The following is an 11,927-nucleotide window of genomic DNA, read 5'->3' on the forward strand; positions in this document are numbered from 1 at the left end:
TGTGGAACTGGTAGAAATTCTGTCTTCCTTAAAAACAGTTCCAGTAGAAGAGTGTTCAGCTCCTGCTCTTGCTTTTTTTCACAAGTTATTTTTTTTCTTTTTTTGCTAAATTATGAGCAGGTCATTAACCTTGAGGATGTCAAACTGTACAGCACATGAATAAACTATGCCTTATTTAAAAAAACAAAAAAAGATTAGACAATGTTTGGTATCACTATAGTTCTTATATCTTTCTCAAACACTCATTGAAATGAAATAACGACATATCCACAGTGAGTGAGACACAGAGGAACAGACACTTTAGGGTGTTTTTTATTGGATTAGCACAGCTCCAAGGCCAGAACAGCTGACTGTCTATCAGTGGAAGTTGTGTGACAGCACATTCAAATCGTGTGCTCAGATATGGAGAACCTCCATGCAGTGTGTATGCACGAGGTAATGTTTTTACAAGACGTGTCTGCGCCGACATGTGAGTGTGTGTGTGTGTGTGTGGTGGTCTGTAGTAGCAGCCATTTAGCTGTGATGTAGGCACTGTAATAGCAGCTCTGTCCTAATATGCCTTTAATAGCTGAGCTGCCTCTGGGTTTGGGTCACATTCAGGCCACACACACTCAAACCCAGAGAACGGACTGGTCTTTACAGGTTTTGGTCAGAGTCTGACACGAACACACACACAGACACGTGCACAAACATTCGTGCAAAAAAAAAAAGATCCTTGGTCTGCAAGGCTGCATGAACATACACACTGACATGTGCTGACAGTGTCTTTGTCCCACACACAGGTGAGGCTCTGCCCACTGCACTGTGCTCCAGCCTCTGTGCTTTGTTGGCTGCTCAACATTTCTTTATAATCACTCCAGTACAGGCCTGTTTCCTCCCGTGAGTCTGAGCTGTGGTGCTCTCATACCGGCCTCTTTGACACATTGTACCAGAACGTGGGTGTGAGAAGGTAAAGACCAGTGCCCATTTTCTGTGTCGCATGTCTGATGGTACGGAGCTGTGTGGAGCTAAGCGTGGGCTTATTGTCTCTTTCACTGCTCCTCTGTTTGCAGAATGAATGCAAGACAACTTATAAAACAACTAAGTTATTTTCTGGATGAAAATGTACTTTTCTAGTTTTATTTAGTTTGCTTTTGAGTTTGTTTATATTAAAGAAAATAAGCTAAAAAATGTACTCTTTATTCTTGGGACCTGCTGCCCACATGCAGTATTTTTTAATTCTTAATGCAATGCATATTTTAAAACATTGTTACACTCTCCTTTATGCTTTATGCTAGTCTTGAGGTGTGGTTGCAGTGTGTTAGATCAGATTCTTGGGTCTGTTAACGACCACCCTGAATGACCGCTCATTACTAACTCAGACTCACTTGTTTACACAGAATACGTGTGTATGAGTGTGCAGCGTTTTTGTTCAAATCCTCGGTGATGGATTATAAAAGTGTGTGTGTGTGTTGCGCTGTAGGTGGCTGTCCTCCTGACCTGTAGTTGATGGCAGTATGAGTTTTAGTAGCGCATTGAGGCCTAATTATAGTTCTCTGGCCACATAGCTCCACATCTTTATGGCCATGCACATGACAGTGTATTTTGTGTGTTAGGGCTTTATAATTCCTACATCCTGCCTTTCATTATAAACATATACTTGTGTGCATGTGCATACTCAGGTGTGTGTGTGTGTGTATGTGTACATTGGAGGTGTTAATGGAGATATCAGATTCAGCCAGAGGGGAAAACACACCTTCCAGCACAACCCAAGGTCATGATAGAAATAAAACAGAAGCCATGAAAGTCATCTGGGATTGTTGGTGCTTGTTGTTTAATATATTATGTTTGTACAAAAAGAGACTTTCCTTAAAGCAGTATATGTAACTCAAAGTTATTGTTAATAAATTTAGGTTCTGTACATATTTGTTTCTCTTGGATACTTTGTTTTTGAGAAACAAAAACAACAACTTTCAATCTAGAGCAGCTTTGCACAATTAGATTTAGGATCAGCGATAATAAATAACTTAATACATCTGAATACTGTGTAACATCAACCAAATCCTGCATGGAAAGCTAACACAACTGTGGACATCCATGTTTTACCATCAGTTATACAGTGATTTATTGCTGGCACATTTTTGAAGAATATGTCCCAATATTAGCATGGTTTTCTGTTTTTTATTTTTATTTTTGAAGAGATTCAACTATGATGGTTTTAAAGTGTTATCTGCACCAAATACAGACCAAATATAACTGTTCAAACCAGTTAGTGGTCTTTTTATAAAGTTTATTGTTATTTTTTTTTTTTTTACTTAGGGCTTAAAAAATATGAACTATTTAGTGATTTTTGAATTGCATGTTGTAAAAAGTGAACCTACACATATATTTGGGAGGAATTTGGCTGCCATGAGAAACCGTAGCTTTGTTTGTTCAGTTGGACAGCAGTTATGAAAAGTAGTGCTGTGACGATACGCCTAAGTCATGGTTTGATATGTTTCTGGATATGAGGGTCACAATTTGGTATGGTTCAGTGCAACAGGGGAAAAAATGCTGACTTCTCGCCAATTATTTATTTATTTTTGAACGAACAATAAAATTCTTAGAAACATATGCAGAAAAAAACCCCACCCTTGCTAGTGGGGAGGCTCTAAGGTAGCAGGTCATGTACAGCATGTTGAATTTGTCAGCTGAAACGTCATCAGTGTTGTTCTTCTGCTGGGGTCACCACACCGAGTGAACTTGCATGAAAGATTTGGCCGTTGTTTTACTCCAGATGCCCTTCCTTATGTAACCTGGGCTCGGGCCTGCAGCCTCAGGTTAACAAGACTGCAACACTGACCACAGAGCTACGGCAGCCTCCAACTGAAACTTAATAAATAAAGGGAAAAAACACTGTCTTTTATTTAATTTGAACTTTAAATGTAAACTGTAATGGGAATTGTAACTGCTAGCTGAGTGCTATTATGAGAAAAATGATAATTGATGTCAGGGATATCAAATAAATACATATTTGGCTTGTCATAGAACAGTTTCAAAGTGTTTAATTCATGACATACCGGCTCTGCTTGCCATACACATGCCTCCCTTTGCTCTCCACTGCTCCACTGCTGCTGATGATCATTATCAGGAAACTTTTCCATACTGCTAATTTAAAACAAACAGGCAGGTCTTTAGGCTTCTGACTGTTTTTTTTTCTGCAGACATTCATGCTTTGTTTGAGGCAGTTAAGACAGCATCTTCCTCTGCTGCTTTCTTGTTGTGGTAGTTGACAAAACGCAGTTCAATAAAATGTGTGCTCGCTCAGGGATCACCTGAGACTAAAATATTGACTTACGTGTTACTAAGTGATTGTGGTCATGGTGGAATCTCATTGTGAACCATCTTTGCTGTCCTGTCTCTCTCCATCAGGTCATCATTCCCTGTGCATCCAGTCCATGGATGGGATGTTGATGTTCTTTGAGCAGGATAGCTACTCCTTTGGTAGGTTCCTTCCTGGTTTCCTGCTGCCTGGTCCGCTGGCTTACAACCCCAGGACGGACAGCTTCCTCACTGTGTCCTCTGCACGCCTGCTCGAGAGCTACAAGTAGGTTTATTTTATAAATTAATCTGCATTTGAGTTTAACAATAGGGCATCTAAACAAAAGAATATATGTATCCCCTATCCTGCATGGTTGTGTAGGTGGTTTTCATTGTTGCCTCACAGCAGGAAGGTCCTTGGTTTGACTCCTGGCAGGGGATTTGCTGTGTGAAGTTTGTGTTCTCCTTGTGCATGCATGGGTTTTCTACAGACACTCTGGTTTCCTCTCACAGTCCAGAAACTTCCTTATTAGGTTAATTGGGGCTTCCTATAAGTGTAAGTGTGAATGGTTGTTTGTCTTCATGTGGCCTTGTGTTGGACTGGCGATCTGTCCAGGCCCTGCTGGAGGTAGGCACCAGTTCCTTATGAATTATTAAGAGATTGATTAAAATTCTTAATGAAGGCCTTTTTTGTGAAGACATTCTTCGTGTTGCCATGATTGTCCTCCTGAATATTAAAGCAAATTAAACAATTTGTCACATATTATTTAATGAAAGAATATAATTCTCAAGAGCCTAAACCAATTTTTAAGCCTTATTCTACAGACTGAAATATGCAGCTTCACCATTTTTAAATGTATTCATTCTCATGACTGACTGAAGCAGACACTCTTAAATTTAATGCCTCACTCTAATGTAAGCGCATGCATGCTTCTTTTATCCCTTTGGCTAAAGCATATCTCTCAAAAGTCTTTCAAACTGAGTGGGTGTACCTTATGTATGTGTTTAGTTTTCTCTCCCAGCTGGTTGTTATCTTTGTGGTCTCCACCATCAAAAGACTCTGAGCTAAATATCTGAGTGGAAACATTGACCTCACTACTGTACAAGGACTGAGACGCAGTCTGACTGTACAGTAGTTACTTAAATAGAGCTTTGAAAATCTTCATGTAAATTTAAAGACTGCTTTTTAGTTACAAGAAACACAAAAATGCTAAAAATAAAAGGATTCTTCTGAAATATTTTTTAAAGAACACGTAATGTTGCAAACAAAGCTGCTCACTTTGATTGGATAAGCTTTAAAGATAAACACAAACATTTATTTTTTAGTGTTCTTAAGTTTAAATTGTAATGTTCAATTTTTATTTTATTCTCTTTCAAATTAAATTAATTTTGGCTGTACTTACTTTATTTATTCATGTTGATCTTTCATGTCAACATGCTGTAGGCCTTGTTAAGATCTAGAAGTCTAAGTCATTCCTAATGTCTATGAAAAAAGAAACCCTTTTGCATTTGGTGTCGGCATTTTCAGTCCTCTAGGTCTTTCAAACATTGTGTACTTTGTTGAACATATTAAACAACAGCTGTGATTAATGTCATAGATAACTTAAAAGAACTGCTATAAATAACTTTACTAAATAAGACAAAAAGGTTGTCTTGTTTCTAGTAGCAGTTTTATAAAATAAGTTTTTCTCATTCTCAGATCTTTACTTTACTGAGTGGTAGTTATCAGTGTATTTTTTTTTGTGTGTGTGTGTGTGTGTGTTTGATTGATTTGTATGACAAAACTGAAGAATTGGTTCATTCTGTCTTCCATATCAGTTGGAAGACAGAATGACTTCACTGACTGCTTTACATTTAAGATCATATGACTGGTCAAACGGTTCCATCTTAAATAGTTTATTTAGCTTGTTGGACCCCCTCTGGTTCTGATGAATGAACACTTGATTTGGTTACAGTGTGTCTGTGTGTGTGTTGGAGTCACATTTCAGGCTTTTAGTTTGTGTTTATCCATAACACTAAGAAATCACATACATGTAGTGTGACTTTGTATATTTTGTGTATATGTGCATGTGCACACACACACTCATATGCATTAAGGAAGGCACAAAGTGTGTATGTGTGTCTTTGTAAGAGGTATCCAGCTTATAGAGATGAAATTAGTATGTTTGTGTTTTCAGAGATCCTCTTTCATATAAATGAGATGAGTGCCCTGACCTCTGTATCATGATTGATATTACTTACACACACACACACACACACACACCAATGTACACACAATATCAAGTCCAACTGAAAGTGACAGTGATGATCAAATATCAAACAAAACTCTGTGTTTATCAATGTCGTTGGCCTTTGTTACACACACATGCACAAACACACACTGACACAGACTAATTAATGTATGTATAGTTTTAAATCATCCATGTTTCCTCATATCCAGTCATTAGTGTATAAGGTAAGTGACACGTAGAATTGAAATATCAAAACAGAATGAATGATTTTAGTTATTTTAAAATGTTATTTTAGTATTATTTTGCCTACTTTAATTCATTCACTCATTCAAGGGTGTGCCTGTCGATTCACTGAATGTTTCTTTAAATGCTGAAAACCCCTGACATATTTAATATATTTTCTAGTCTGTTTTCTTCTCCAGGAAATGGTCACAGCGTGATGAAAAAGTTTCTTAACTGGCAGTCATCCATAAAACTCATTAGTCTGCTTACTGGTCTTTTGGAGGCTCAGCAGGAGCTGCTACCGTACGGATGAGTTCAAAACTATAAATCATGTGCTGTAATGCAAAAATCTAACTTTTGGACTTCTTCATTTGCTATGTTTAAAGTTTGGCAAATAGAGTTTTGAACACCTCAGGTTTTATATATTTTTCTTGTCAGAAAAATGCTGAATAATCTTGATTATTTCTGAAGTCTGGAGAGTTGAGACACACTGATCTGATTAAAATATAAAGAAATACATTCAGCTCCAATGGGCATTTCCTTCTTCTATCCATTAATTTTCATATGGGATGATGCACCATGCATAAAGACAAACAAGACAATTATTCTCTTATCATTTCTTCATAAGCATTTTCTCCAAAATGTGAGTCAAGTAAATAAGAACATATTTTAATATAAATGTAGGTCTTTGGGCTTAAATTAGACTTGAGTATTAAATATTAAAAGATTACAAAAAATAATTGAGCTTCATCCTGCAACCAAAATTTGTGCACAGAAAATGGTGATGGATAGGGGTTAACTTCAATTTCCTTGGTCATTTCAAACATTTTTTTTTTTTACAATTTTTTACTTAAATTTCTGGCCAATAGGCTAAAAAGAAAATCTAAAAAAAAAAGTATACACTGTAATAATGTACAGATGATGTACCCTATTAAAAAGAACAAAACAAAAGGCCAAAATATGAACCACTAAGAACATATTAGGTGATAATCTTAATGAACTGTGGTTGTTGTGATGTAAAGTATTTTTTAACCATCCACTTTTGTTTTATGACAGTGTTATTGACCAGATATTACAGCATGAGTAGAAGGAGTCTATAAATCAGCAGTTATTTTGTGTTCGGTGTGTGGTTCAGAGTCAGACTGGGTTGGGTTTAGAGCTCTCGGGTCATCCAGGTGGTAGTGAAGAAAGATAGATTTCCGCCAAGCTGCTCCATCTGCCAGCTTCTTACTGGAAACTGGTTGATGCTACAGATGCCAAAGACAACTCACCACCAATCAGTCTGACCCCTTTAGGTTTGCTTTTTGCCAACGACTTACTGATCAAAACTGATAAACTACTGTTCTGAAAAAGGTTGGGTCAGAGAAGTGTTGACTGTTTGACTGAAATGCTTGAAGGTTTTATTGATTTTACACATGTTGCCCTTTTTAATGTTAATATTTAAATATGAATAGGACTAATAGTTTACCTGTTAGATTAAAGCTAACTTTCCTTGAGGGAAAGGGTGAATCTTTTTGATATCTTGTGCTCTTAATCAAGTCTCTGATTTGACTTATTAATCTGATAGAAAATGTTCACCAACAGTACTTTATAAGAGAAGGTCAATTCCCATTGGGATAACAATGTATTGAATATTATATTTTTCCAAATTGGCCTAATTGAAATGAACAAATTACATTTTTCAGTCATAATTTTGGCAAACAAAACTTAAAGAAAATACCTGAAATGTAGAGACATCATTCTGTTGATCAAAAAGCAAAGATAACATTTGTATTTACTGTTTGTAGGTTTGTGTGTGAATTTCTTAGTTGGCATGTCCAAGCTACATTTTTATGTGCCAACAACAAGAACACTTCAGCAAACTTTCAACATGAGAAGCAGTTGGCAGAAAACAGCGCTCTGGTGCTCAGTAGTACACATACAGTGTTTTTTGTTTGAGTAGCTGTTTGTTGCTTTTTGATTCTCAGGTATGAGACTCTGGCTGTGGCTACAGATGCAGAGAGTCGACAGGATCCCGACCTGCTCCTCAAAACTGGGGGCAAGAGGCTGACAGTGAGTCCTAAACACAAATACAGATGGACAGAAGTGTTTGGTATTTGTCTTGACCAGCTGAATTCAAACACTGGAGGAATCCAAGTTTTAAAGCATAGATATGTTTTATACTGTACAATATATAAATTATCTGGGTTTCCTCAAAGCTGCTCAGAAGAGAGCTACAAGAGCTGTGTTAAATGCCAACACACACAAACTACATATGTATATTTGTAGAAATCAAGTGTTTGGGTCTCCTTCAATATAGGAATATGTGAAAAGAAGTATATACAACTTTAATCCATTTACTAAAGACTGTTTAGACGGGACACTTTTAAAGTTTATATTATGGTTGATATTTTAAAATTGAAGAAGTTCTGGCAGTCTGTTTTAATTCTGTCGTTACGTGTTTTCCTCCAGCCTGACTGGACGTTTGTACTGGGAGAACAGGCCCTGGATGTTCAGGTTCCCTCCTTCTCCCATTCCTCTTCCTCTATCCTCGTGCTGGGTGAGAGAAACCTCTTCTGTTTCCGTGACAATGGACAGATCCGCTTCATGAAAAAGCTGGAATTCAACCCCAGCTGCTTCCTACCCTACGCCTCAGGTAAACCAAGTTTTTAGACTTTCTGTATGAAGCAAAAAAAATTTGCATAAGTGGGTGGACCTCAGCTGTAGAAGAATGTTTGACTAAAAATCTTTTTCTTTCTTGTAAAATGTGTCCTAATACTTATTGGCTACATAGAAAAAAAAGAAAATTGACATGGCTGGAAGAACTGTGCTTTAACTGCTGTCCTTAGTGTCAACTTGGACTTGATTGCATGCTCGTAATAGACAGATTTTTAGTGACACTGAGTACTGTATGTGAGTTGCCACCCAGTATTCATTAGCAGCAGAGAGGAGCAAAGACAACACAGATTTGTTTCAGATTTCCTGATGGTTTCCATCTGGCCTTCAGCCTCAGCTGCCTCAGTTGGACCAGTGCCTTCACCTTCATCAACTTCTTGTATCTGTGTATCATCCTGGTTTTGTCATGAAACAGTTTTTGTAAAAATAAAATAATAATAACAAAATAATAATGAAAATGTTATACCTCCTTAATAAAACTTCTGGAAACGTGATAAACAGACGACCGATTAATTCAATATCATCTATATTAATTAATGAATTTTATTAATGTAAAATGTGAGTCATATGCACCTGCTTTCATAATCAAGTTTTAACTGAGTAACACTGGGGAAATTTTTAAATTTTGAAGTGATTTGTTTGACAACATTTAATCACAATCAAGATATTTTTTGACAGAAGCGGAGAGACCCAGGGAATTCAGCTTTAATTTTTCACTTTACAGCTTATGTGTAAAACCTGTTATGTTCCAAAATCAGAACATGCAAAAGTAAAAAAAATTCTCAAGAGTCTGTAATCATGTCCAAAGGAATGATGACCTCATATTCTTATCATTAGAGACAGTATGTACTATTGAACAGAGAGGGAATTTAAAGAGACTTTCCCTGGCAACAACTGTACTTTATGGTTTTATGGTCTGTGCATGCAGACCACTTTTCCTCCTTACACCTCTCATCTCATTCATACTTCCTGAGGGAAAGGAGGCAGAAAGATGGGGGATGAAACAGACAAATGACCAAACGATGACAAAATATTGAGAGAGGGTAAGAGAAACCATGTGAGAAGCAAAGCTTAAAAGCAGAATAAGATTGGTGGCGGGAGGTCAAGAGAGCAGCAAAGAGAAACGTAAATGAAGGGAAGACAGTGAAGACCTGTCTGAGGAGCACAGAACAAAAAAAAACTGTTGAAACTGAAGAGTGAAAAAAGAATTACTTGGCTCAAATATAAGAAAACAACTAAATAGACCTTTTTATATTTAGATCATAATTATAAGGAATATTCCTGAGATATAAGGTGTGTGCTTGCTTTGATGTGGCACCAACATACACTCTGTCATTTTTACCCCTGCTCTTTATCACTCGTCTTACCGCTGCTACTATATTATAACTTGTTTTTCAACTGAATGTGAGTGAGGTGTGTTTTTATTTTGCGTGTGGCCGTCATCTCAGATCTCACTAGGTGGTAACTGCACCATTGGTGGGTTGACTGGACATTTCTCTGCATATGTATGTGTGAAAGAGAAAAAAACAAACAAACAAACAAAAAGAAACATGAACACTATTTATATTTTACGTTTCCAGCCTTTGGTCACCAGAGAAAGTATGTGATTCCCTTTGGTTGTATTTCCACTACATTTATGAGAGCAGACCTTGTCTCACAATGAAAGATTCAGATGACAATTTTTTTTACACAAACCAGATGTAAAAAGTAAAAAGATGATTTTTTTTTTCTCTACTGGAGAGTGCAAGCTGCCCTCATCTCAACAGGGCAGTGCCACCCACCACAGGAATTTGTTATTTCTGTGGATGGTTGTTAGATTTGTGAATATGCACCACTGTGTTCTATAACTAAGAATGAGAGACAAAACCTCAAATTTGTGCTGCTATGAAACTGAGGCTGACTTTCTAGCCACAAGACACACAACCTAAATAAAAATGGCAAAGGGAAACTGTTGGAAAAATTGCTGGATATATGAATTTTATTGGGTCATATTTGTCTCAGTCTGGTCCACAATGTCTCTCTAATGTTCATATTAAAGAGACGTGACACAGTGGAAGTGCCAAACTTTTAACTCGCAGGGTTATTGCAAGCCTTTTCTTTTATTGCTTCACAAACAGTTAGTCACATTTATGACAACTAACTAAAATGTGTAGAATGAAGTAGCACTTTGTTAGCACAGTATCTCTTTCTAACCCTCTTTTTCTGATATTACTTAGTGACAGATGGCACCACGAATCTGCTGCTCAGTAACCACACCAACATGCTGCTGGTTTACCAGGATGTGACTCTGAAGTGGGCAGCCCAGCTATCCTTTGTGCCTGTAGCTGTTCGAGTTGCCAACTTCCCGTGAGTACAACCTGCATCAAAACAAGACATTTGGGACTGGATGAAGAAATAATATGTACACACAAAACATGCTTGGCCACGTATATATATATATATATATATATATATATATATATTTTTTTTTTTTTTTTATTGAGCAAACAGCATAGTCACATGTCCAGTGTGTGCATTTTTGTACTTAAATATGAATTTTCAGGTAAAACCTCCTAGAGGTATGTTTACTCAATTATCAGCTTGTGAAATCCGGGGTCAGATATTTGGCAGGAAATAACACGACAATGTCTTCCAGCTGGCCAATCAGCACCGAGCGAGGAGGGGCCACTTAAAGCCAGTCCTTCGTCTTTCTCCAAACAACTACAATCAAACTGCAATTTGATACAATTACAACGCAAAACACAAACACAGTTGAAAAATGATGTGGTCTCTGATCCTGCGTGAGCGTCTGTGTGGTTTAGATGCAGGAGATAGTGGATGTCTGGGTAGCTGTTTGGTTTAGTTTGAGGCTGTGTTGTTTTTAAGCATTTGATAGTCATCAGGTTGTTCTGTGTGTTTGTAGGACACTGCAGAGTGTGGGAGAGTAACACACATGCACACCAAAGCATGCAAAACAAACAGAGTCACATCAGCAGCTTGCAGGGGATTCTGTAAAGTTTGCTGTGGTGTTCCAAAGGTTATTGCTTAGATGTTTTTTGGAGTATTGAAATTAATCACTTGATTTTGCTTTGCACTTTCTAAAATGTACTTAAAGGTCTTCACAAGTCTAAACATTTTGAAGCATTGATTTATTGATTCATATAGTCGATCATCAGTGTATGAGACTTAGTCAAAGAACAGACAACCCATACACAGAGATGCAAACACTGCCAGCAGAATGAATGGTCATTGGCTTCTCATCAGATTATCCTGAATATACTATATAATATTATTGCCCACCAAAGAACCAAATATTATTTATAAATCTGAATGTGTTTCAGCAGCAGTTTGTCATGTTTCACTGTCTTTATTGATATGTGCATATTTAAGACAAACTGTGTTACTGCAGGACTTACAGGTGCTGGTCATAAAATTAGAATATCATGAAAAAGTAGATTGATTTCAGTAATTCCATTTAAAAAGTGAAACTTGTATATTATATTCATACATTACATACAAACTCATATATTTCAAATGTTTATTTCATTTAATTTTGATGAT

General features: G+C 37.0%; 1 protein-coding gene across 4 annotated transcripts in view; it reads left to right on the forward strand.

Moving 5' to 3' along the window:
* Nucleotides 1-11,927, forward strand: part of bbs9 (Bardet-Biedl syndrome 9) — a 131,150-nt gene that overhangs the window by 5,923 nt on the left and 113,300 nt on the right. For all 4 annotated transcript variants that reach the window (XM_037980541.1, XM_037980542.1, XM_017428475.3 and 1 more), the window contains exons 6-9: nt 3,391-3,565; nt 7,700-7,784; nt 8,184-8,367; nt 10,604-10,733. In XM_037980541.1, the coding sequence (XP_037836469.1) occupies nt 3,391-3,565; nt 7,700-7,784; nt 8,184-8,367; nt 10,604-10,733 (574 nt within the window). The remainder of the gene's footprint in view (nt 1-3,390; nt 3,566-7,699; nt 7,785-8,183; nt 8,368-10,603; nt 10,734-11,927) is intronic.

This window comes from Kryptolebias marmoratus, linkage group LG16 (genome assembly GCF_001649575.2).
Source record: "Kryptolebias marmoratus isolate JLee-2015 linkage group LG16, ASM164957v2, whole genome shotgun sequence".
Lineage (NCBI taxonomy): Eukaryota > Metazoa > Chordata > Actinopteri > Cyprinodontiformes > Rivulidae > Kryptolebias > Kryptolebias marmoratus.